General features: G+C 42.9%; 1 protein-coding gene across 27 annotated transcripts in view; it reads right to left on the reverse strand.

Moving 5' to 3' along the window:
* Nucleotides 1-1,615: 1,615 nt before the first annotated feature.
* CHL1 (cell adhesion molecule L1 like) overlaps nt 1,616-26,772 on the reverse strand; it is a 122,688-nt gene continuing 97,531 nt past the window's right edge. For 12 of the 27 annotated variants that reach the window (XM_086845214.1, XM_086845213.1, XM_086845218.1 and 9 more), the window contains 15 exons: nt 26,135-26,246; nt 25,290-25,456; nt 23,621-23,786; nt 22,356-22,480; nt 20,095-20,196; nt 19,684-19,881; nt 18,504-18,574; nt 16,014-16,236; nt 14,700-14,815; nt 14,339-14,543; nt 13,990-14,112; nt 12,427-12,606; nt 5,674-5,805; nt 4,845-4,917; nt 1,616-2,933 (listed from right to left, as the gene is read on the reverse strand). In XM_086845214.1, coding sequence (XP_086701340.1) covers nt 2,717-2,933; nt 4,845-4,917; nt 5,674-5,805; nt 12,427-12,606; nt 13,990-14,112; nt 14,339-14,543; nt 14,700-14,815; nt 16,014-16,236; nt 18,504-18,574; nt 19,684-19,881; nt 20,095-20,196; nt 22,356-22,480; nt 23,621-23,786; nt 25,290-25,456; nt 26,135-26,246 — 2,210 coding nt within the window. In that variant the 3' untranslated portion in view covers nt 1,616-2,716. Of the gene's footprint in view, nt 2,934-4,099; nt 4,918-5,673; nt 5,806-6,419; nt 6,582-12,426; nt 12,607-13,989; nt 14,113-14,338; nt 14,544-14,699; nt 14,816-16,013; nt 16,237-18,503; nt 18,575-19,683; nt 19,882-20,094; nt 20,197-22,355; nt 22,481-23,620; nt 23,787-25,289; nt 25,457-26,134; nt 26,247-26,772 lie in introns of all 27 variants that reach the window. The other 15 variants (XM_086845201.1, XM_086845206.1, XM_086845205.1 and 12 more) reach the window with 3 other exon arrangements.

The following is a 26,772-nucleotide window of genomic DNA, read 5'->3' on the forward strand; positions in this document are numbered from 1 at the left end:
AAAAAACCATCAATGCCCTGCACTTTCCAGTATTACCTTTACAGCAGGAAATAAAACCCTAATGCAGGGAAAAAAAGGAAAATAAATGATTGGGGCAGAGAAAACAGCTCAGGTGAGTGAGATTTCCTGGGAGTTTGAGCCACTTGTTTAATATTCATTGGGCATATTCCTCAAAACCAGGAATTTTGTGTTCAAAAACCCAGGTTCCATTGCACATCTTTCCATCCCTGTCTGATTTTTAGGTCCTGAGGCATCATGGAAACACCAAGATGAAGATTTAAGGCTGTGAATTGAAATCTGGGTGGACAAAGCAGTGCCACCAGCCTGGCTGAGCAGCACATCACAAACACCTCGTAGCAGCAGCAGCAGAGCCAGAGCTGCACGGGGGATTGAAATCCATCACTGCATCATTTGGCACCCATTAATATGGCTGAAACTGCACAGACAAATGGAACACTTCTCTAAAACAGAGGCATTCTCTGGGGTGAGGGGTCTGGTTTATCTGCAGTGACCCAGAGGAAAATGTGATGTGTGCAGGCACAGCCTCCCCACAGCCCAAAGTGAGGAGCTGGGGGAGCCCACCCCAATTTTATTCCCTAAATTTCGAAGACCTTCGATCACTGCAGATGATTCCCTAAGGAAATGCTTTAAAACCAGCCCAAAGCAAGCAGCAGGTTGTCACAAGGCTAATCAGTTCTTAGATTTTATCTGGTTTGGGCTGCAGCAGACACGAGTCAGCAGATAAAGATGCTGCTGGGAAATGTCTCTGTTGCTGAGATGCCAATTTTCACATTTCTCTAATTGTACACTCCCTTCTTTGGAAAATTACTTTCCCCCCCCAAAATTAAAAGGCTTTTGGACTTTTCGGTGTTTGGACTGAGTGAAATATAGAAAATAGAACTTTATAAATAATAGGAAGTGAATAATGTGGGTCACTGATATGGGATGGGATAATCCTTGATGGAGGGCAGATTTCCACTCACCATTTTCCACTCACAGGCATAGCCTGAACGGGGCTTTTGGAGTTTGCTTTTCCCAAACAGAGGTTACATAAAAAGCCCTTAAAAGCTCCAATCAAAAACCCAAAGAGAGGCACAGGAAAGCAGAAGCTTGAGCACCAAAGGCTTCCTGAAGCTGCCAAGCCCTGAGGAGCAGCCCCAGCCTGGGGAGAACCGTGGGGGATCCACTGCCTTTCCACTGGGAAATAATCTGCATTTCCCTGGGCTTAATCGTGGCCCTTGCTGGCAACTCAGAACCAGGTGAGTAATTCTTGCTTCCTCTCTTTCTTCCATTGAAATCATGGAGGATATTTGGGGACATTTGCTTAATTGCTATCAGGATGCCAAACAGCTTTTAGGATCTATTTCTCCTGCAGGAACTACTTAAAAACTTTCCTAATGGGAGTGACAGAAGAAATGAAGCCACGTTGATGCTCTACTCAAACAAGCAGATTCAAGAATGCAAATGCCATTAAAAAGAGATCCAGGAGATTCCAATACAAAAAGACCAAAAAAATGTGCTGTACAGCTCGGCTGAGTTAGTGCTGGAGAGGCAAAGAACCAGATTTAAACCAGCATTCAGTCAACAAAATAGGAAAACAAACTCTACCATAATATTTTCTCTTTGCTTTTTGTTCTTGTTTATTTAACAGTGAATAGGCTGAAAAGAAATGAACTCTTGAGAGTCAGGTAGGTCTAGTTTAGGTGATGCTTGAATGGTGTGAGGTTTGGATGGTTCCTATACACACAACTCCTTCTGAAAACTAATTTTGCTGGTCCAAATCCATATTGAGAAGCAATTCTACTCATTCCTACACAGCTATACAGACCCATGCTAGCAACATGTCTCAGATCAAAATAAAACCAGGCTGCTCTGGACTTGTATCAATATTAATATCATATGTACAACGTCTCCATGAAATGTTGGCTAGCTCACAAATATACAGATATGAGACAGACACCAAGGAGTTTGCTTAGAAATGCAGCTTGCAGCTGGGAAAAATTAAAAATATTTCGAGTGATGGTGGATGGGAACCCTGTTTTGCCTTGCCACAGGAAAGAGCTGCAGCTTATTTAAGGAAATAGTGCCAGCTACTGGGCAGCAGCTTCACCCACACTCTCCTGTGGGTAAAAGCTGCATTTCTAAGTGTTGGTAGTTGAAGTCAGCTGTAACCACTAAAACAGTTGGTTTTTTTTTGAATATCATACATAAAGGGGTTTAATTCTTTAGGGTAAATTATACCATATATAGAATATATTTCTCTGGTATTTTAAATTCTAATTTTCCTCTTTGTGTGTTCACACTTTGCAGAGTGAGCTGTTTTAGCTGGTGCCATAACCTTGAGGTTATAACCGAGGCCATGAGGGAATTTTACACATACACCTGTGAGAACAGGGCAAAAATACTACACAGAGAAACATATTCCAAGCCTAAGAAACACCTGGAGCAGCAGGTAAGGATACAGATGTACCACCAAGAAACTCTGGTTTGCTCAGACTAACACATCAGGTAGAATAAAGAATTATTCTGATTTATTGAGAAGAAAACACATAGAAATTAGGATGGAAAAATCATCTTTTAGTGGCAGTGACTCGTTTTTGTATTACCTGGACGCCAGGATTTTCCTGACTGGCTCAACTGGCCCCCTGCTCCTGAGCACACCCGGGAGCTGTGGAGAGCTAGCCAGGATAATTATCACAATTAAACACCAATCATTTTAGGCGTGGAGAGGAAAAGTTGCCGTAGAACTCCCAGTGCTTTCCACGGATCCTTTTTCCTTAGATCCAGAATAAGCTCCAATAAATGAACCATCTTCATTGAACATGCCATGCTCCCCTTCTCCATAATCTACCAGACTATCAGCACTTCCAGTGGCTTTAATGTCCCCGTTAAGTGACTGGAGGCTGCCTTTCAGCGGCTTTTCATCGCTGTCACTACAAAATAAAGAGATGCCTTTCCAAAAATCCGCCTTTCACTGGCAAGGAGGGAAACTGCTCCTGGCTTGGGAAGGGAAGAGTGAGGGGCATGTGGGATGAGCTGACCTCTGAGTGCTCCTCACATGGGTGATGCCCACACACCTGAGCTCCCCCCACACAGGAATTTGTCATTATTCACACAAATTAACTGGTTAATGGGTATTATCAATACCCATCTGTTTGAGGTTTTTTTCCCTTTTTGCCTTGGGCAGGCAGAATGGACAGAAGGGGAAGGAGAAGGGAATGCTGGAAAGGATTGGTGGGTTCCAGCCACCAGGGCTGATGTCAAGTATTTGGAACCTCACAGAGAGACACTTTTCATTTTACAAAACACTGGACAACATTCAGGGACTATTTATTTCATTTTCTTTTTGGGGTGGGTGGGTGAAGTGATATCACATCAGTGGGTGACATCTCACTGCTTTGGGAGAATCTCTTTGAGTTTAAATGACCAATAAAGGTGTTTTCCCCCTTTTTTCCTGCTATTTTATTTTATTTTACCAAAGTTTATCTCACTGCAGTTAGCCTCTGCTAAAGTGGAGGAACTGGGGAAAACCAAAGCAGAATCAATGTCTGTATTTACAGTTTCTGTTCAGTGAAAATTCCAGGAAAAAGGGGAAGAACTGGGAAAAACTAAAGCAGAATCAACATCTGCATCTGCAGTCTCTGTTCAGCAAAAATTCCATGAAAAAGAACAGGCCCACCACCAAAATTCTGGGAAAAAAGGGGAATTTCATGGCCATTCCTCCAAATGGCACCACAGAAGAGGAACAAGAACAGCCTGAACAGGACATTTGGGGGGATTGGGAAAATAATAAAAGGTTAAAAAAAACACCCAAATTTTGGCCTCTGGATTAGGGACATAATTACTAAAGTACAGCCCTTGCTGCTAATGCCAACTCGCTGTCAAATCTTTGGCAATTTTATCTAAGGAAGGACAGAGAAATGAACCTGAGCTTCATTTCTTCAGGATGGATTCAATGTCTGCATAAACAACACAGAAAAAAATCGCTATTTTTCTGCACAGGGCATTTCTCCTCAGAAAAAAACCAACAAAAAACAAGTTTGGATTTCAGGGGGGAAAGGAGGGGGGGTCAAAGTTATTAACCTCAGGGCTTTCTTACCTTTCTAAATATTTGTCCCATTAGAAAGCATTAAAAATTAAATAAAGATGAAATTATGCAGAAAAAAAAAAAAGAAAAAGCCCTACTCCAGTACAAATAATGTAGTATATATAAGTGGGATTTCAACAGCAATTTTATGCCCTTAAGGGCAGCAACACCAGTTTTCCAGCATGGTTCTTATAATTATATGAATTTTCTTTCATATCACAATTACATATTGCTAGAAGTTTTAGTTATTTTAAAGCAGCCAAAGTGGTTATTTCAATTCTCCCACAGGGATTTCTGTAGAGAGATTTTTTGGTTTTTTAATATTCTTTACCATATTCCAAACTATTCTTTGTTTTCTTCCCCAAAATGACCATTCCCCATATTACATGATTTGGGTCTGAGTTTCAAAACCCCACTGAAGGCATAGAATTCAATCCACTGACTTCAGTGGGCTTTTCAGCAGTACCCCAAATTATCATATATATTTACATTATTCATACAATGCTAATTAAAGAAACAAAAAAAGTGAAAAATAACCACCGATACATCAACATTTCCTTACATCCCAGCTTGGATGGATTGAAATATACTGGATATACCTTTAGATTCCTACTCTTATCCACTCCTATGAGGTTTGCTTTGAAAATGAAAAACAGCATTAATTGCATGCCATAAAAATGTCCCGAATAATGATGGCATTTGGAAACAAACAAAACCCCAAGAAACACAAAGGCTCGTGAAAGCAGGTCCTATTTACCTATATTCCCCAAAGATTTCATCTTTTATTGATTGAGCTTCGGGATCTGGATGCAAATCTTCTTTTTCTTTCACTGTGCAAATAAAATAAAGGACAGATCTCTGTGTTGTGTTCTGCCATGGATTTTTCTTTTCCCAGGGGCAATGGGAAAACCATCTGCAATCACCTCCAGCCTGGCCTGGAGCTGGCTGGACACAGCCTGGGAGCTTCCAGTCATTTGGGACCATTCCCTAATAGATTATAAGCAGGTATTTATAGAATCATGGAAGGATTTGGGTTGGGAGGGACCTTAAAGCTCATCCAGTGCCACCCCTGCCATAGCAGGGACACCTCCCACTGTCCCAGGTTGTTCCAAGCCCTGTCCAGCCTGGCACTGAATGTTTTCAGAGATGGAGCATCCACCACCTCTTTGGGCAACCAGATTTCTACTCCAATAATTTTCCTAAATCCCTACTCACTGCTTGGGAAATGACAGAGGTAATTTTTAACCAAATATTCCACTGTTAAGCTGCCCGTGGAAATTCTGTCCACGTGTCCAGCAGCAGTTCCCAGGTGGAAAGTGGGAAGGGAGTCCTGCCAGCAAGGATCTTGCTGGATTAAGTGCTGGAATATTCCAGGAGTGCTGGGAAAGGTCTTTGCAGGCTCTGTGGCCAGCACACAGCACAGCTCCACTTACATTCATTAAAACCCCTTCCGTGGATATTCATCTAAAGCCACAATTCCTAATTGGATGTTTGTGCTCGCGGCCTTGCGGCCCCCAGAGAGAAACCTCTGAAGGATGTTAGTTATTAACACATGAACGTGGGGAAAGGATAATAAATCCATTTACCTGAATATTTGCCTCCTTTATTTCTTCTGACAAAGCAGATCGTTAGCAGCAGCAGGGTGAGCAAGGCGATGGCGCACATCAGCCCGATGAACCAGCCCTGGGTGGAAATCCCCTCGTAAATGCCAGCGTAGGCTTGGGGAGATGGGAGAGGGGGAAAAAGGGAGAAAATTAATCAGAGGGAAAGGGCAGCACCCCCCCAATAACACAAACACATCACGTTCCTCTCTGATCTTAATGGAATCGGTCTATCACTACTGATGGTGTTCAGGGTGAGGCAGGAATGCGTCCAGAGTGGGACATTTGGGACTGGAGGGGAGCGTGGGGGTGACAAGGGACAACACAGACACTTGGCAAGGTGGCTCTGAGAGAGCAGTTGACTCACAGGATTAGCACCACACAGGAAAGCTGAGCACAGAGCTGTTAAGCCTCTCATGCCAAAGCAGTTTTGCGAAAGAGAGAGAGAGGTAAAAGTGCCCCCAGTACACGCAAATCACCAAGCTGGCCGCTTATGGGTTTTATCACAGCTGCCCTCTCACGTTGAACAGGTTTGTAAAGGTTTTGGGATTGCTCCAGGCTGTTGTAAAGCAAAGGGCTCAGCCAAGAACCTGGGATGTGTTTGTGCTGCCATGGGATTCAACTGCAAGGAACGATGAGCTCGGGACACTCGCACTGCACAGGATGGAGCCTCGGCATCGAGCCACATGGAAAAACAAACGTTCAGCACCTCGAAGGGCTTCGGGTCTCACCTCTCCCCCTGGTCTCAATTACATCTTCAAAAATGCTATTGTTATCCACCCAGTTCTTAGTCACTAGGCGGATTGTGTACTCAGTGCCAGGCTCAAGGGCCTCGCTGGGCTGAAACTTTGGGGTGGGCTTTACTGCGTCTGAAATCCTGCCGCTGCCTTTACCTAGGGAATGCACACATCCAAGGCACAGGGATTAATGGCATTCATGGACAAAAAGCCTAGGAAATGCACAGTTAGAAATAACAGACAAATACAACACGTGATTCTAAACATTTGGCATCAGGCAATCTGAGTTTCCAAAGTAAAAAAACTACCCCCAAACATTCCCTCCCTTTGGTTTTTAACGTTCTGTCAGATGAAATCAACAGCAGACTGGAGTAATCCTGATGTTTAGGAAGGGGTTTGTTCATCTCCCAAGATGAAAGTTAATATTGATGGGGGATTATGGATCTGCTTTAACTAATGCGTGCTTAAAAAATTACAACTTGCAAACGGGCTTGCTTTGTATGGATAATCTGGGGTTTGATGCTTCTGCCATTGAACTGAACTCAGCAGGGAAGCACAGACAGCTTGTTAGCTGGATATGGATTCTTATATGTCTCCCAGAAAAAAAATTAACAGGGGGATTTGTGCTTGCTTCTCTCCTGACAGTGATTTTCTGTGTCCTTTTAAATTCCACAAGGCCCGCACAAAGCACTGGTTTAGAAACAACAATTTGCCTGTAAATGGATATTCAGGCATTTAAGCGTTGATGATGAGTTTAATATTTGATTAGGAGAAGGTGAATTTCAGTAGTCCTGGTTATGGAACCTTGTTTGTTGCAGAATGCCTCCTGTAACCCCATCTGAATTCAGACTGTGGCCATTAAATAAGATTTTTCAGAACAGCTTTTGTGGAAAGCAGTTGACAATCACTGCCTGGACGTGAACAGCCTGCTCAGCAAATTCACAACTCCGTGGAGAGATCTCTTAAAACACGGGAGTGTCCCTGTCCTCAATGGCAGGAGAGAAATCTGGGGGGGGGATGCACTTAATAAAAATAATTCCTGAATTGTTTTCAGTTGCCTGATTTGCCTGTTTTGTCCAAAGCCATCTAAACTAAGGCTTGAGCACAAAGTATGATCTGAAAACTACTCGGGCAATTAGCACCGACGGCAACAATGCTCATTAATACTTCAACTAGTAAATAAGCAAAGCAAGAAGCTGCTGGAGATTAAGGCTGAGTTGGCAGCTGAAGGGAAAAAAAGAGAAAAAAACCAGATTAAGATAAATCCAAGCACAGTCAAAGCAGCAGTTCAGGGTAAGTTTTTCAAGGCAATTCTCTGTGTATTACAAAAAGCAGTTAAATGAGCAGACCACAGGGACCAGAGAGAACACACCCACTGAAACACTGCTGATACTGAGGCACAGCTCATTAGCATAAATTAATCCATCTATCAGTAATTTTTTGCTAAATGAAGTATGCGAAACCCAGCTATAGTTTCTAATCAAACTGCAAATTAAGCAACAGGACACCACAGGTACATTTTAATTACATGTTTTAAAATCAAGGCATCAGAAAAATTGGGAATATTATCCATAAAGGAACAGGAATGAACATGAGCCTTCAACCCAACATCTGTTAAATTCCACGTAATGCTCGAGCATGATGTGATAACTACATGATCCAAAGTGTTCACACACCAGCTTCCTAAGGAAGGATTTCTCCTGAATTCCTGGGAAGAAAATCCTAAACCTTGAGCTCCTGCCGGGTGGTTTGTGGTGCATATTCCTAAACCAGCTTTACCTCTCTGCCCCCATGTATTCCCAGCTTGTGGCAGCCTCTTTCTGAACCATCAGCTCTTTAGAGAAGCAGAAAGAGGGAAATGAGATGGCTGAAAAAAATCCCTTTTTCTGCCCACTCATTGCTCAGCTCTGTCTGATGCTGCAGCTGCCACTGCCCTGGCACATGGAGCAGCTCAGGGCTGGGATGGACATCCTGGGATGAGGATGAGCCCAGCCTAACCTGGCACTGGGGATTTACCAACAGATCTCCCTTTATCATCTCCTATCCCAAAATACTCTTTTTTTCCTTTAAAACTCAGAACAGGTGTCCAGTGCTGGGGGATTATGAGTTTTCTTTCTGTGCCATTTCGTCCTGGTGTGTGTGACACAGACACCAAGGGCCCTACTGAGGAGAAAGTTTTGCTAAAGGGGGTGGGTTTGGTGGCTGGAGTAGAAAAATCAGTGTGGCCTCCTGGAAAATAAAAGCAAATATACACAGATAAGGCAAAGCTGCACATTCTGGAGGGCCAGGAACATCCTGAAAGCTGCAGGAATTAGCTGCAGAAAATTGAAAGCAGTTGGGTCGGGTTTTTAATCTCCAATAAGGGAGAAGGAGCATTAGTAATAAAGGCATATCACCAGCACTTCTCATCTTCCCCCACTATTTATCAGCCACACCAGGGGACTTGCATGAACATTAAACACTGAACTGCAATTTTACAATATTCCTACCGGGCTCCAAGATTTATGAGTAGAACAGAACACACATTTTTTATAGAAGCTTATGGTATAAAGGGAAAAACAATAGAAACCACCCCCAAAGATTTTCCAGAGTGTTCTCCAAAAGTTAGCACATCTGTTATAAAATATATTTATATTAAAAAAAAACCCCTGTCAGTCTGGAGAGCTAAATACTAATTGTGGGGAGCATCTTAATTTATAACCATACCTGTCTAAATACATCTGCTGCAATAAATGCAAAGTTGAACTTCCATTAATTTTCCCCTGCTGCCTGGCTATTAAAAATGTATAAATATGCAGCAGAAGTTATTCTTCATTTTCAGGGCTTTTCAGTGAAGGTGGTAATTCATGTTAAATTTGGATTATTTTAGACTACAGAGATTAGCAAACCTGTTGCATATAAAGTTTATTAGGAAAAAATTTATAGGCAAGGAAATGTTCAAGAAATTTTCACTAATTTTATTAAGATTTCCTTGGTTGTGAGCAAAAAGGGTTTGCTGCTAACAGCAGCAGTGGTTACATACAGGAAAAATTATTTTATTATTCCTTTTCCACTGTGCCTGTGGCAAAAGAGAGCTAAACCCACAAGCCTTGTTCCAAATGGTTACTCTGGTCCTGAAGGATAGGACCCTCTGTCTAAGATTTTCCAAAATCCTTTGGGAATTACGTGCCAACAGCCACTGGAATATAATGAAACTGGTGAACTTTTATTTCCTGGCCTCTCTGGAGAATAAAACTGCAACTGTGTGGCTTCATGTGGATGAATTTCTCATTAATGCTTGGATTTCTGGACACACAATGATAATTCTCAACTTGTAATATGTGTTTGGTAATCCCCGAGCAACACTGGTGACAAGATGAAAAGGAGCTTTGTGTTAAAGAAGGGCTGCTACATTAAATTAATCTTTTCACTTCTGGAAGAATGTTATTTTGTGTTATGTTTCTGAGGGCTAATGATCTTGGGGAAATTGACATTTTCAAGGGGAAAATTAATTAGTTTGGAGGTCATTTAAGATGCACTGCCTGAAAATATGAAGACAGAGATTATAGTCTTTTTCTAAGGACAACATACCTTTTTCTGTGGAATGAAACCCAGATGAAACCACAGAAATTAAGCTATTATTTATTTTGCAATGCAATCCAAATTCCCTTTTACTCAGGTTCAAGGCTTATTTTATCAAGAAATGATAAAGATCTTAGGTTGCCTATCGGTGTTTTCATATCTGAGTTACTTTCCCTGTACAGATTTGTTTTCAGTGGTGTTACACAAATCCTCACACATATTAAATAAGGAAATTCCCTCTTCTTTCCATTTGCAGACAACAGTAGGAGGGATAACTGCAAATAAATTAAAGCAACAGCAGTGATGGAGATCAAGTAAAAAAAATAAAATGAATGAATCCAGAGTTGCCACCTCAACATCTCCACTTTCCTGGCAGACTGCATTGTGAAATTCTGAAATACCCATGGCAAAGGCTGAATTGCAGCAGTGGAAGTTTCCAAAGCCTTAAATGAACAAGAGCTTTATGGGTTTATTATTAAACTGGAACAGAGTGGTTATAGAATCACTGAATCAACCCCCAAAGAAACGTGGAGTGCTCCATCACGGAGTTTCATTTCAGAGGGCACCACATTTTATATCTGTCATTTACGTGGGTCATTTGAAATGATAAACTTTGACTTCTGAAATCACTCCCCTCCTTCAAAAAGAGAGATTGTTTTAATTTTGAGCAATTGCCTCGCTCCCCAAACCACAGCTTAAAACCCCAAGGAGGTCACAGAAAAGAGTGATTTTTTTTTTTCTTTTTTTTTTTTTTTTCAGCCTATCATATTTAGGTGAAAAATATCTGAACAATTTAGCCAGCAAATAATGACACAGAACTCCAATGGCATCTCAGTGACAGATGCAGTGCCCTAATTTAGGGTGGCTTGAGAAGCAGCAAGGAGCAGACATAAATCATAGAACTGAACCCTTGCAGCTTTCATTAATTACACTACTCTAGCCTAAGAATATTTCACAAGAATCAGGTGTTGCCACTGCTGAAACAGAGCTTAGGAAAGTAGGGAATGAGCACAAAATGAATGCAAACATCTCTAAACAGTGACAAGGTTATTTCAAAGACTCAAAACACATTTTTCTGGTTGCCCAATGAAGGCCAGAAAAGGCAACTAATGAAAGGAAATGGGGTATTTTTATATTGGGAAAAAAAGAAAAAAAAAAAAAGATTTTTTATAATGAGGAATAAATTTTAAATGACAGTGATTAATAGTTGTTACCAGGTGAGTACCTGTATCCTACAGGGAGACTGGAGGCCAAAAGAGAGCTGAGAAGGAGTTTTGGGAAAACAAATGGCAGCTCCTGACTGGATCTGGGACTTCAAGGTTTAAAACACTTTTTACCTGTTTTACCAGTAACTGAAAAGAATTCTGCAACTTAGAAGTCCAACAGCACATGGGCCATTTTTCTGTTTTACATCAACATTGCTGCAGACTGTTATCTTTGCTAAAAATGATGCAGCCAGGACTCTTTTGCTTATCACATTCTGTTTCTCCTTCCCCGGGGTAAGTGCACGGCAATGGTTTCTGATTAATAGCGAGGAGCTGCTCCTCAGTACTGTGGAGTTCTCAGACTTGCTGAGCACAGTACATTTTATTTCATTTCAGCTGAAAGTGAAAGATGAGCTATCATAGAGTGCTGGGGATTTTCCTTTAAACCACTGAACATCAGTGTTTCAGCACAGGGTGTAAGTGGCACACGAATGCTCACTCCTGGTCTCTGATAAAATAATCATAAATAATGGAGCAAATGCAGTCAGCTCGATGTTTATCTGGATTTTCCATGTCAAACAGCTGACCCTAATGTTGCTGGCAGTCCCCCATCTTCATGCACGGGCAGAATTTGTTTTTATAATATTACTGAGAACAGATTATCTGCATCTTCAATTTTCTGTTCGTGCCTGAATGCAATTCACTTGTTCCAGCATGGTTTAAGGATGGGAACAGAAACAGGATTGCACAGCAAAATGAAACAGATGAGCTCTGCTTCCCTGAAGAACACCATGGCCACATTAAAAAGTCCATTGACTGCTCTCATGGCAAGGAAAACAAACTTATATCCCTTAATTACGAAGGAAACGTCAAGCCTGGAGTATTCCTGATGGATTCTCCCGTTACGAAGCAGAGTAATGCGGAGTCCCCAGGCAGGTGCAAAGGAGAGCTCTTTATGGCAAAACCCAGGCCTTTTGAAGCAGTTAGCCCATTTTCAGTTACATTCCACTGAAGTATAACAAATATAATTCAACCAACCACCATAAACCACCATGTGAGCACGTCACGGTTCTACAACTTGTTTTCCCACCTCCAACTCAGCTGAGTCACTTTCCCATGCTCCTTTCCTGCTGAGTCCCAGGCCCGAGCCGTGATTTTACAAGGGGGAGGTTTTACCAGCATTTCCCCGCTATCCTTAGAGCTCCTCCTCACCAAACAGGACTTTGTGAACTTACTGCCTTGGGCCAGCGTCAGCCCCTCCTCGGTGGCCGCCTTCCCGCAGCCCTTGGCCGTGCAGGCTTTGATGTAGAACTTGTACTTGGTGCTGGGGCTGAGCCCCGCCAGGCGCCAGCTCAGCACCGAGCGGTTGGTGACGCTCACCTCGCTCACGGCGCCCACCTCCTGCGTCTCGTTGACTGCAAGGGAAGAGCACCTCGGTCAGAGCCACGGAAATGTGTCCTGAGCACCCCCAGGAGGGAGAACTCGGCTGGGAGAGGGGAGGAGGAAGGCTGTGGGCCCTTCCTGCCGGGGTTAAGTGGGATTGATGTCATCTGTGCCCATCTCCCAGCGGCTCGGTGAGCTATCACTGCTCTTGGGAAGCTCTCTGAGTGTACATATGCACAGCCTGAGTGGGAGGGAAGAATGATTGTCCCCATCATCATTAAATATCTATGAATGGCTCCTTGCTTTGCTTCCAAACATCTGCGAACTTCTACTGGCAGCTTAGAGGGCGGTTGGTGGGCTGTGAGCTGCTCTGGCTGCTCAGAGCTGGCAGCTGAGGAGGGATTGTAAGAAAATGGAGAAAGGATCTTAAAAATATCTAGAAATATCTGAAGGGAGGTGTCAGAATATGGACCAGGCTGTGCTTGGTGGTGCCCAGTACTGGGAGGGAACTGATGCCCAGAAATTCCACCTGGACACGAGGAGAAGCTTCCCTGTGCAGTGACTGAGCACTGGAGCAGAGACCATAGAGGCTGCAGTCTCTCCCTCACTGGGGACATCCCAGAGCCATCTGGACACACTCCTGAGCTGTGGGATGATCGAGATGACTATGTGGTCCCTTCCAAACTGAACCAGTCTGGGATTTTGCAAATAGATCCACTCTCTGCACTTAATCAGCATGACCAAAGGAAGATCCAGACACCAGCCTGTTGGCAAAGGCATCTGAGCAGTTCTGCTATCAGCAGAGAAGTGTAAAGTACATTGGGGATTTTTGTTTCCTTTTCCACCCTCAAAGAGCACAAAATACACTGCATTATCACCACACAACTGGTGGTGTGGCAGTCTGGGCTAAGTACTGGGTCTTGCCTGAGGTTGTCTTTGTTTCTCATTTCTTTCCTAGGCAAGAAAGAAAGAAATCCCCTGGAATTTGGTTGCTTTCAGTGTGGTTACTCTACACCACGTCTCTGGTGGTTCTTTGTGTTGCTGCTGAGGCATCTTAGGGGGGAGAAGCTCTCTGACATAATGTGCAGCTCTACATTTATGGGGTTTCATAGAGTGCTCTCATCACAATTCACTTTGTATTAAATGAGTTTCACCCCAGTAAAAGACATCTACAATTTATGGGTCTTTTTAACCACTACATTAGGTGAAATTATGAAATAATTCAATCAGCTAATAAATGTGGGACGGGGAACGGCAGCAATGGGAGCTTCCATGGGATAAAGTGCATGGAAAACTTCCAGCTCTGGGAGCTGACTGCAGCCTGCCCTCTGGCAGCCTCTGTGCACAATCACACCTGGGAGTTTCCTTAACTAATCCTGCCTCAATTCTGCACCCAAAGCAAACCAGGCACATACTTATCTGGTACTGCAGGACGTAGCCTGTCAGGTGGCCATTGGCTTTCTTGGGAAGCCCCCAGGACAGAGTGACCGAGTCCTTGTCAAAGTTCAGGATCCTGAGGAAACGTGGTTGTTCAGGGACTGGAAGACACAGGGGTGAGATCTCAGAGGAGAGTGAGCAGGTCCCTACAAATCCTTGTTAAATGAGGTTATAATTTATCTCAACACCCACAGCTCCCCTTTCAAGTGAAGGGTTCTATGAACAGTGGAGTTTTCACTATTACCTCAAGTAAGGGAATCAGCTCGCCTTGTCCCAAGGACAATTTCAATTTATGTCCCTCCATCCCATATTTTCCTCTTGTCTTACCTCCTTCTGGAGTTTCAAACACCACGGGGGAGCTCTCAGGGCCATCTCCTCTGGAGTTGAAAGCCAGAACTGTCAAGCGGAATTCACTGAAGGGCTCCAGGCCAGGAATCATCCCATAGTTCCTGTCTCCTACAAATGTCAGGAAGTGTTTCTCTGGGTGATGCCTCTTTCCATCCAGCATGTTTTTTGTTTTCCACCAGTTGACCTGCGAGGAGATTGGGATTTCTAAAACAATTTATATTGTATGGGGATGAGCATGATCATGATCTCTCTCACCTTCCCACACATGAGAGATTGCAATCTGGGACTCATTTAATAATTTATTCAACTACATACAAGTATTTATAGAGAATTTTGTAACCTTGTAGCCTTTTAAGTGCCCACGAACTCTGTCCCTTGGTATCCCAAACCAGAAGACTTTCACCAGGGTGCTGTTCACAACCTCCACCGACACGCCCGAAGGAGCAGCATCTGGAACTGTAAAAACAAAAGTCCCAGGTGTTAAAAACACTTCCAAGAGCCCAGATTCACAATGTTCACAGCTCCAGGCTTGGCTTTCCGGCTCCAGCTGTGCCACTCCATGCAGTCTCACCGCAGGCAAGCACAAAGCCATTCCACCTGCATCCAGTGGATGGAATGGGCCAATAAATATTATTTTCCTGTATTTTTCTGCTGAGGGTTGGGATACGTGTGCACTGGGACACATGAATTTCTACACCAGTATTTATGATTTCCTGTTTCAAGCAATGCTTACAGCAGTGAGAAGAATAAAAAAAATGATTAACACGGCACTCAAGAAGGCAATCATAAAGGTTTTTTTTATAATCAATTTCATTTTACAACTAAGCTCATTAAACAGTAGGGTTTTAATCACTGCATAACACAGAGAGCTATTACAGTGCCTGAAAAAAAGGAGGCCTTGATCCATTGACGACTGAATTGCAAGGAAGATTTTCCAGTGGTAGATGTAAAATTAGACTCATCACAGAGAGACAAAGAAAATAAACATGCTGTGGAGTTTCTTTCTTCTCGTTCATGCTATTCACCACCTCTTCTGCACCACCAGACCTTCCTGTTCCCACCTCTGGGTGGGCAGTGGGGATTCTCCTGTCTGACCACCACTGAGTCCATTTCCAGCCCTGAAACTCCGCCTGGCAGCCATGGAGAACCATGGGGCAGAAAGCCAGGCTGGAGAAGATGGCACATTCTTTGGGGACTCACAAGGTAACACCAGCACACGTAGGGGGAAAGTGGCATTGTCTGTAAATTCACTCAAACACCCAGTGCCTGCCAGTTTGTCCCTAATTGTCCAAGTATTTAACTTCTGACACCCTTAAACTGTTGGGTCAAGCCTCAGAGAACCCAAAGATTTTTCTCCGACCGAGTACAACACGACTGCTACACTTCAGAGACTTCTCATGGAGTGTGGCCTTCAAACAAGTACCCGGACTAAGCCAACAACTGAGATTAATGAGAGCACAAGCGACCTTTCCAAAAAAACCCCTCACACTCCAGCAGGCTGGCACCCAGCACGGGTTTGCCCATGCCTCATGGAGCCCATCAGGCTGAGCACTGGAATTCCAGCAGCTCTGGGCTGCCTAATCCATCACTCCACACCCCAGCGTTCTGCAGCACAAGAAGCCCCCGTTTTTACAGGCAAGTTCCTGCCACTCACCGTCCTCTCCTGAATATCCAATGGTGACGTTTGGTTCGGGGCCAGATCCTAAATGATTCACTGCCTGGACTTTGATCTCGTAAGGCACGAAGGTGGGCACGTTCCGCACGCTCAGGGAGTGTTTCTTCACCAGCTCCTCGTTCCAGTCGGTCTCCACACCCCGCTGCCTCCAGCTGACTTTGTACTCCAGCCCCGGCCCGTTCCTCTCCACGGGCTTCAGTGGCTGGGGAAAAGTTAAAAGAGATCTTGTCCACCTTTGTTGTAATCACAAAACAGCAGCTGAGGGGAGGGGAGGTAATTTTGGAATGTGTGTTACAGCACTGGGAGAGAAAAGGGGTGAAAACCCCAAGCTTTTTGCTGTCATTTGAATTTGAGGCTGATTGGAACAAGAACATCATGACTTCAAGAGAAAGGAGGGTGAAAGACTTGGATTAAAATCCAGATTAATTGCTAGGAGCTGTATTTCTGCTTCCTACACACATCAGGTTTTGTTTTGCCACAGGTTTTCCTGTGTGAGGTAAAACCCCACGCCTTCAGCACAACTGAACTGCAGTTTGGCATAAGGCTGTGTGAGCCTTTTAGCAGAGATAAAATTTGCATTTTATCTTAGAATTTTATGTAGCACAGTAAGTTGGGTCATTAAAATTTAGATTTGTTCTAACTAGCACACCAAATGCTTGAAATTACGCCTGGACATTTAATTTGCAACTGCTGGGCCACTCTGCTTTTACCAATCAGCTGGAGAATTCATCCAAGTAGGGTTTCCAGCTAATTAACATGAAATTATAAAATATTAGGAAATGTATAGCAGTAGCTTGTCATACATCCTCAAGTTGAATTTATTTCTCTGAAAATGCACTACTTTAATTAAGAAAGTTAAATAATCACCTACCCTACCAAAAATGGTACACACTGAAACAGCTGCGGGTGTTTCCTACCATACACGCTGCTTTTAATAATATTTAAGTATAGGCAAATATGAAAGATATTGTAGCTGATTTGTACCTAAGAGGTCTGACAGGAAATAGCATCAAATACCAGAAAAAAGTGATTTCCCTTTGATGTTCCTTATGCATGGGGAGACCTAAATTTGGGGGACCTGCAGAAATCCCCACTGAACTCCTCTGTTGTGAGGACCTTTGGGCACCTTTCTCACAGGCACCACCTCTGTGGCAAAGATCCCTGGGAATGGGATTTGCAAGGAAAGCTGAAGAAGTAAAAAATTTCTCCTAAAAATATGATTTCTTGTATATAGTTAAATCACAGCACCACTTGACTCTTATTTTGATCTTCCTTAAAGCTGCAAATCCTTGGCTAAAGATCCCAGTCACTAAAGCTCAGCTGGTCTCTTAATCCAAAATAGGCAGATTAACATCATTCTGCAGCCTTTGTCTGTCAGAAATAGATTGTGCAGTGCCCAGCAGTTCCTCTGAAAAGCACACAGGAAATGCCATAAATAAATGAATATCCTGTTTAACAACATTTTAATGATTCAACAAGATTTAACCAAGCCTTTCCATCCCATTCTCTCTTTTCAGGCTCAGCTTTCACTTCCACTTTTGCCCTGTCTGAGCAGTGATTGTGAAGTTTCTGGTGCTCAAAGATGTGTTTGCCATCCCAGTATTTCCAAATAGACACACTGGGTACTAAAACTCTGCATTTCATTGATTCATTAAACTTGAAAAAGACATCCAAGATCAAATCCAATCTTTTCTGAGAGGCAGTTTTCTCCCCCAACCCTGGGCTAAAAATCCCATTCCAATCCAAGTCCATGGATATTGAGGGCCATCTCCTTTTGGATGCAATTATACCCCAAACCATGACTTCCCACTGGGGAAACATTTGTTGCTCTTCGTTGGGAGCAGCAGATTGAGGAGTAAATCTCATGCAAATTGTGTGCAATTCCAGCCTCAACAAAAACCTGCTTCCTTCCACAGTTGTGGATATTTGTGCTAAATGAAGGAACACATAACTCAACTGCTGGCACAGAAGCTCAGGCTTAAAACCCAGGAAATTTGAAGTCTGAAAACCATCCTCAAGACTTTTACATAATTCCTTTGATGCACATCACAGGCTTTGGAGGTTTATCCACATTCCTTTAGTTCTTGGTGTAAAAATTCAAGCTCACATTCTCTTGGGCAAGGGATCTGTGGCGTTTTTAAACTTCCAGGCTGGAAGGGCAGATGCCATGAGCCACCCATCCCTTCCCTGGGCCTGGCTGGTAATTTTAATTGCAGAGAAGGGTAAGACCATAATAATTTGAAACAGTTTCTTGCATACAAGAAGCAGAGAAGAGCAAATTTTGATGAATTCTTACTATGCTTTACAGAAGTTCCATATTTTTTTAATATCTTGTGAAGCTGGACATAAAATACAGTCTTTTGAACCAAAAATGACACTGGGGTTGAAAATCCAGAATACATTTAAGTCAAATTCAGCTTTCAGAAGAATAAAGGATCGTTCCTATAGGATTTGCTAATCTTGCCTTACCTCCCATTTCATCACCATTTCATTGGGTTCAGAAGCTTCAACTCGGATGTTCTCTGGGTTTTTATCTGGAGCTGAAACCACACAGGTGACAAGGTCAGTTTGCACACCCCATTTATTTACAATTAGCATTTAAGTGCCAAAAAAGGATGGGAAATTCCCCTACTAGTGACAGACACTTAAACAAAAAGCTGATGGGACCCAAACATGCCGTTTATGCAGTTTGGATTCCTAAGTGCCCCTCTTGGTTGGAGCCACCAGCTAACACAGAGGTGTGACTTTTGGATTTGAAAGCACCAGATGTGGGGGGATTGTGAGGAAGAGATTTTTCTCCCTGTGGGGATAGCAAACAGAAGGGGCATCATTAGACATATACACAGCTGGAAAGCTGAAAAAGGACCTGAAATTGGTGTAAATGGGGAAAAAAAGAGTGAAAATGCCAAGGAATGCAAATGCTGTGCTGAACAGTTGGCCTCTAAAATGACTTTTGGGGAGACAACATTTTCTGCCCCACTGAATGCTCTGTAAATGGAGATTTTTTTGACAAGCTTAGCGCTCCTGAAAGGCTCCCTGTAAACCCAGCCCTTCTCCAGGAACTGTTTGTCCATGAAGGTCTGCAAAGGGTGGAAAATCAGCAGAGTGAGGTGCTGGAGGTGTAGGAAATCCCAGCAGTGTGGACTCCTCCCTTTGGCATCCTTAGGAATTTTATACAGCGCAGCAAGTTGGGTCATTAAAATTTAGATTTGTTCTAGCTGCACATCAAATGCTTTTAACAATGCCTGGACATTTGATGTGCAACTGCTGGGCTGCTCTTTTTTACCAATCACTGAAGAATTCATCCCAGCAGGGTTCCCATCTCATTCATATCTAAAATATTGGAATATGGCTTGTCACAGGACATCCTCCAGCTGACTCTACCTCTCTGAAAATGCACTGCTTTAATTAATACAGTCAATTCAAATGGTCACCTGGCCCACCAAAATTACTGAGGGTTATTCCAGTTCCACTGAACCAGCTGGGGGTAATTCCCATCACAGGACCTATTTTTAATAATCCCTGAGGCTGCCACTGAGCAGTGCAAGAGACCCTGATTTCTTCACACCCTCTGGAGCACGGGAGGGCACAGATATTCTAAAAAAAACACTGAAAATATGAATATTTAGGAAACCAGAGTCAGGTTTACCAGCTGGAGGGGTGGCATAGCGCAGGGATGGTTTGCTGGGCTGGCTCCTGCCCACGGCGTTGACAGACACCACACGGAACTGGTAATTCACATAGGGGGCCAGGGACAGCAGGGCTGTGGTGTCATTCCCTGGCACTCTGCTGAGCTCCTGCCACCTCCCCGGCTCCCAGCGGTTCTCTTCAAACTCTATAATTGATTCTGGGAAGGAAAAAAAGACAAAAAAGGGAAAAAAAGATTAAAAAAACCCCCAACTTAATGTGAACAGCGTGGGTGGAAATGAACTTACAACAAATGAACTGTCATAGTTAAGTGACTAAACCTGGCCATCAGCAGGGTTTGTGTCCTGTGACAACCAGGACATGCCAGAATTCTGAACAGCCCTACAAAATTATGCTGGAAACCCCTCCCTACCATTAACAGGGCTGTTATGGCTGGCCCCAGCTTTCCAGGAGAGCCGAACGCTCCGGTTTTGGTTTTCCGAGAGCTGGAGGTCTTCTGGTGGGTCAGGAACATCTGGGAAATAAAGAAGAAGTGTCAGTAGCACAGCAAGGTATTTCTGTTTGTCCTGGCATTTTCCAGACGTTTGGAACAGCAGAATCAGTGAAGATGGTGGTGAAAAACCTCCTGATTTCAAGATGGACAGATTGTGGAAAGTGGGAATTGCTTTGAAAAACCCCGGATCTCCTGGCGTTGATTTTTCCCTTATAAACACAAAATCCTTCTGGGATTCATCTCCCTCTACCCACATTACTGTGCTTGCAGCAACAGATTTTTCTTTCCAAATCAACCCCAAGATCTGCTTAACCTTCCATGGGTATGGACACAGCTCTGGGCGTGCCAGCATCGCCTGGATTTACCCCGGGACACATCGGGGTGGAGAAGGTGACTCAGCCCTGGCAGTTACTGAACTTGGCCTTTGAGGGTGGGAGGGAAAGAAGAGCATTCACGATCCCATTATATATATGGGGATCAACATTAACAGGGAACTGGGAAATTCACTACCTGCCAGCACAACTAATGCTGTCCCAACTAAACTTTTGGCAGATTTTGTCATTTCTTACAGAAAAACTACCACCATGACTTTGTTGTTATGAAAACAAAATCACTCTGTTTGTACTAATGTTTTAAAAATTACAATACTGTGTTTCATCTCATGGTACATCAAGAAGTTACAAAGTTTATATTCAGATTTTTTTTTTTTTCCCTTTCCTTTGCACTTCTTTCCCTATTTCTCTTGTACCTGGGAAAAAATCAGGAAAGCACAGTTTAATCTACAGGCATGTTGCTGCTCTGTCCTTGGAGCACAGCTGGTTAAAATTCAATATATTAATTTAAAGATGGTGATGGTGCACCTAAAATATTCTCATCCCTCTAACCTGTTTGCTAAACACACAACAAATACTTAGAATTATTCTAAATGAATATTTATTTTACTTTTAGTTGCCCCTAATCTGATGTCTCCATTTCGTTCTTCAGTCAGCCCACAAGTCCTTGATTGCAAAAAACTTGAATTTTTCACTTGGTAAATAATGGATGTTGTTAATTCACCAAGACCTTTCTCACAAGCAATAAACAAGGGAAAATAGCTCAAAACTGTTTTTCTTCTTCTGCAAATCACCTTTTTTAAAAGGAACAAAGTGCTTTATAAAATTTTCATTAGTGAAGTAACGAATAGTCTGAAAACATTTTGAATTATACAGCACTGAAGGACACAGCACCATAAATAATGTGCACAGCATCTTCCTAATTTACTATTTACTAAAAAATATCACTCCTTTAAAGTGAAAAAACATCTTGAAGGGCAGATTGACTTATTTCTTGCTATAATCACTGCCAGCAATAAATAAAAATGCAAAATGAAACAAAAATAAATGTAATTAAAATGATGCAAAGCTGTCAGAGAATCATGAAGTCATGGAACGGTTTGGGTTGGAAGGAACCTTAAAGATTTATCTAATTCCAGCCCCCTGCCATGGGCAGGAACACCTTCACCTAGACCAGGCTGGCCAAAATTGTGACCACAGAGCAGAATTTTGGCTGCTGGCTGCTGCTCTTGGGAACAATGGGTGCACAGCTCTCCAAAAGTTCATCCTCTTAATTCTGAGTGGTCCTTCAGGGAGGGATGCAGGTTGTGAGGATGCTCTCACAAGGCCAAGCTTCAGAGCCAGGGGGTCAAGGCTCTTCTCTGCTCTTTGCCCCTGGACAGTCATTTATGCTCAGGTCCACAGATGTAATTTATTCCTTTTTGGTGCTTAACTCCCACTGATCTTCTGAGGAGCTGCACATCCAAATCTTGGCCTGGTGGCCTTCAAAAAATAGTCCAACTCCTGTGCAAACCTCCAGTGAAGTGAAGGGCTGGCCAAGGACTTCAAAGCAGGAGTAGAACCATTATCAGTATGCTCTTACACCCTCCAGCCCGGGCAGCTCCTGCAGCCACTGACCTGAGGCAAAAATTCTGCCTCATCTTGCTACACCAAAGATGAAAATAAATCGAGTTTGTGTCAGCATCGCTGCTCCTGGAGATAAGGGACAGCACAGCAGAGGTTAAGGAGTGAGAGGCTCTGTGAAATTGAGTTATTGAGGCGCAGTGAAAAGAAGCAAAGAAGCAGAAGTGCTGCAGTGGCAATTCCTGCTGCAAGGAGCTGTTTCCACACTGGGAAAATCGACCTTACCCAGAACGATCAGCTGTGCCTCAGCCTTGGCGGCGTCCAGGGCAGTGCTGGCCACACATGTGTAAACTCCCTGATCCTCCAGGAGCACACTGGATATGAACAGGGTATCCCTGTCCAGAATTATCCTGCAGGGGAGAAAAAAAAAAACACAAAAAAGAGGTAATAAGGATGAGAAAAATTCATAAGATGAGTACGACACACACAGATGTTCTCTGAAAAATTGTTCATAAAAGAACTTGGCACGGGACATTTTCATTAAATAGCTGCACACTGGGCCTGTTATATTAAAATGTAATTGTGGCTCTGCTCTACACTGTGCTGAGGACTATTATTTGTGGTTTGTGGCAATTTAGCCCCCGTGGCCTGTCAAGCCTGCTCTGAAAAGAACCACACTGAGATGCACTGGATGAGCGCCCGGGACATAGGATTTTGGCAAGTCATTAATGAGAGAAATATATGGGGTTTATGATGGAATTTTTGAAAGATTGAGGGAAACTGAGCATTCCCAAGGCATTTTTGTCATGTCCAAAGCACCAGGGAAGCTGCCAAGAATCCAGGGCCATGGGCTCTGTGGCAGACGTGGAATTTCCATGGCATTGCCTCACCATCCTACCAGGGCTCAGTGGGATTTTCAGCCTCTCCAGTATTTAGGAAACATCTCTCTCCTGTGGTAATTAATAAAGACATCTGATTGCCTGCTGTGGGACCCCTCTATGGAATAAAGGCTGAGCTCCAGCCCATTGAGATCAATGGAAAACCAAAAATAGGGCAAAATTCCCCTGAACCTGCAAATCCTAAACTCATATATCAGAAAAATTTATGACAGAAACCATGAAACCTATTTACCATCACTTCAGCATTGCAAAGACTTTGTTTTGGCCAAGCAAGTGTATACTATAAGAAGACACAGGTTCCACTGAAGTGGAGAAACAGTCTGCACTGGGGTCAGGGTTGTGTTTGGCCAACATTTATATTATATATAAAATACAGATATGTATTATGTATATATGAATATATAACTTTGTACCCTGCTATGACGGTAACAGAGTTAATAAACCCAAACCCATTTGGCTCAAAACTCACACTGCTGCATTTCTATTTAGATGTGCATAAAATGCAGATTTATTCACGTGTCACATGAAGAATTCTTTGCAGACATAAATTTGCATTTCAAGCTATTAAAGGCTCATGTTTAATGAAACTCCAGCTCCAGCAGCAGATTATCCAGCTGAGATCAAGAACAGCCTTGTTCCTTCCCCACTCACCTGCCACCTTCCGTGCTGTTGACTGGCAGCTCATCTCCATCCTTCCTCCAGGATAATTTAAAACTGTGTTTCAAGTGGGAATCATACTCAGCCTGACATTTCAATAAAATGGAATGTGATTTCAGCACTCGGGGGCTCTTTGGAGTAACAACAAGTTTTGTAGCATCTGATTGATCACAGAAAAACACTTTGATTAGGTGAGAGAGGGGCTATTACATCAAATTTTCACCAAGCACTTCATCTACACAAATCAACCTCAGGAGCAACAATCATGTCTTTTTTCTGTTATATACACAAACATTTCAAGTGAAGGATGGTGGGGTTTGAAATAGATATTTTCCAGGATTCCATTTCTTATCTTGAAACATTTTTTTTATCTTCAAACGTTTTTTATCTTGAAACATTTTTTAGTTTGCTCCAAACCAAAGAGCTCCAGAAAAAAAAAAAAAATCCACAAAAAAAAAGTCCACAAAAAAAAAGGTTACAGGTGAAAATCCTTGTTAGAAGCCTGTCATGAAATGGATGATAAAAAAAAAGCTTGAATATGATTTTTATGTCTAATTGCCATTTGAAATAAGCTTTGGCAATGATCCAAGAAAAATTACAAGCTTATTAAAGTCAAGTGAGAAAAAATTATTGCAATCAAGTTTGTTCTTTTAATTGACTGTAATCTGAATGCAGAAACAGATGAATAAGTAAGAAGAAAGCACTTAGCTGAATTTATTTCTGCAGTGAAATGTTGCTCTGTGATAATTTCATTGTACATTTTCATGTTTATTATCACTGTAAAATTCCCAAAGCCAAAGGGAGTGGGTGGAAATGGAACACAAAGAGTGGGCTTATTCCTCAACTTTGTCACAGCTAACCTACATCAGAGAGCTTTGCTAATTGAGTATTTAAGTTTTGTTTTTTTTATTGGTAAGCCCTAAATCTTAAGTAAATCTGTAGAAAAGCCATTAAATGTCAGCTGTGTGCCCAACAGGAGCTGCCCACTGCCATCAGCCCTTCCAGGGAAAACCCCTCCTGCTACCAACCACACAAATCCCTTAAAACAGAGCTGCAGAACAAGGGATGGATCTAAAATTTATAAGTAAACACATCTGAGGATTTTTTTTTTCTCTGTTTAAAAATATTTATCAACAAACACACAGAAGCCCAGTGCAAAGTCCTTCATCCAGCAGCAAGGTGCTGTGTGTCCACTGTGGGAGTTAATCCAGTTTGGGATGTGCCTTCTGATCAACAGATGGGAAGGAATTTTAGGGAAGGGAATCCCACAATTGAGGGAGAATCAGGAACACATCTGGATCAACAAGGATCCCACCAAGCTCAGGAGCACAGGGAAGGCTCCCAAGGGTCAGCCCAGAGCCTGCCCTGGGTGTAACAGGGCAGTGACAAAAAGAGGGAAAATCCTTTCAAGATAATGTGCAAATGCAAATTTTTGGTGGCTTGTGCAGCTTCTGCAAGCATCCAGAAGGAAATGAGAACCATGTGTGAGCATGGAGAAATCCAGCTGAAAAGTTGGGACTATTTTAAAGACCACATATGTATGCGAAAATTTCAGGCCATAATATCCAAATAATCCCTAAAGTCACAGAATAAATCTGTACCCTGGACTGAAAACTGGAGACATAAAATCTTAGCAGCTGTGAAAGCTTTTTTCTCTTCTCACCCCTTATATCCAGATTAGCAGTGATTGCTCTTTTCCCCACGGAATTTGCAGCCCAGCAGGCGTAGGATCCCGAATCCTCCTTCTTGGTGTCCCTGATCTCCAGGGTGCCGTTCTTGTTCAGCTCGTAGCGAAATGTTGAAAGGGGCTCTATGCTGTCATCCTTAGTCCTACAGATGATAAAAACAGGCCTGGGTTACTGCAAGAAGTGTTAGTTCATGGTTAGGGGTTATTGCAGGGGAATTTTGGGACTCGGCTCTGCCCCTGAGCAACTGAAGTCAGGATTAGTGAGGCGCTTTATCCACGCACAGCAAATCATAACGGGAATTAAGAGTTCTGCACACCAAACCAACAGGGACAGAGTTGGAAAAGTTCTCTAAAAGACTCTGTCTTTAATCTACAGATGCCACCTGCAATTTTATTGCACCTGTCACCTGCTGTGACAATCCTGGGATTTCCAATCCTATGGAAGCATGTCCAGGTAAATGTGTCCTGTAAATCACTGTGTTTCCACCTCAATAATGTGTCCAAACTTGAAGAGTTGCCAACATTAAACTGATGAAGCTGCAGCAGGATTTGGCTATAAACAGCGTGGTTTTGCTTATTGTATAGCCTGGCATTTGTCTCAAGCAGGTATTGGGGACTTCCAATAACTCTTTTTTTTCCTACACAGTTCTTCAGAAATTTTAAAAGAGCATTTAAACACAGGAAATGTACATTATATATAGATTTGTTACAGATTTCTGTTCTTAATTCCATAGAAATAATAACTAACAGACTCTGCAAACCTGGAGAAGCCCGCAGGAACTTGTTCCACATTAAAAAAACCCTGATTCTCAGTATCCTACCATCTGACATCTGCTGCAGGTGAGGCAAAGATGTCACAGTGCAGGAAGGCACTGTAACCCACGACCGTGGCGTAGTTTTCCTCATCCGGGGTCAGTATCAGGGGGGCAATATCTGCAGGAGAGAATGCAAGGTGAGCAGCACTGCATTGCACAACTAGGAATACAAATATTGGCCCTGCACCCTCCCCTCTTCCAGCAAAGGGGAGAGGCTGAGGTGTTTAATGGGAATTTCACAGCTCTTTGGAAGAGCTGCACTGAGAAGCTGAGCTCTCAGAAGCTTCACTGACAGAGATAACAGGGGTTTACTGCTGGACATGTCAGAAATTGAAACATCCAGGAGAGAAAACAGACCCTGTTCTGCTGCCTCCAGAGATGTTTTTTATTAAATAAATTCCCCTCACTCCCTTTCTTCAAAGAACAGGCTGAACATCACAACTGAAATCAAAGATTAAAAATACACTTAATAATTCAAAACCAGCGTTGTGGTCACAGTTCAGCCCCCATTGGTTTCACTGTGTTTGAACTCAGGTTTTTAAGCTCAGCTACAACCATGTTTTTAAAATAGCTGAAAGCTCAGGAGTGTCTATGCTAAACACATAACACTGCCCGTGATGAAACCTGTTGCATAAATTTGGACA

The sequence above is a fragment of the Cyanistes caeruleus genome, chromosome 11 (assembly GCF_971803275.1).
Source record: "Cyanistes caeruleus chromosome 11, bCyaCae1.hap1.1, whole genome shotgun sequence".
Lineage (NCBI taxonomy): Eukaryota > Metazoa > Chordata > Aves > Passeriformes > Paridae > Cyanistes > Cyanistes caeruleus.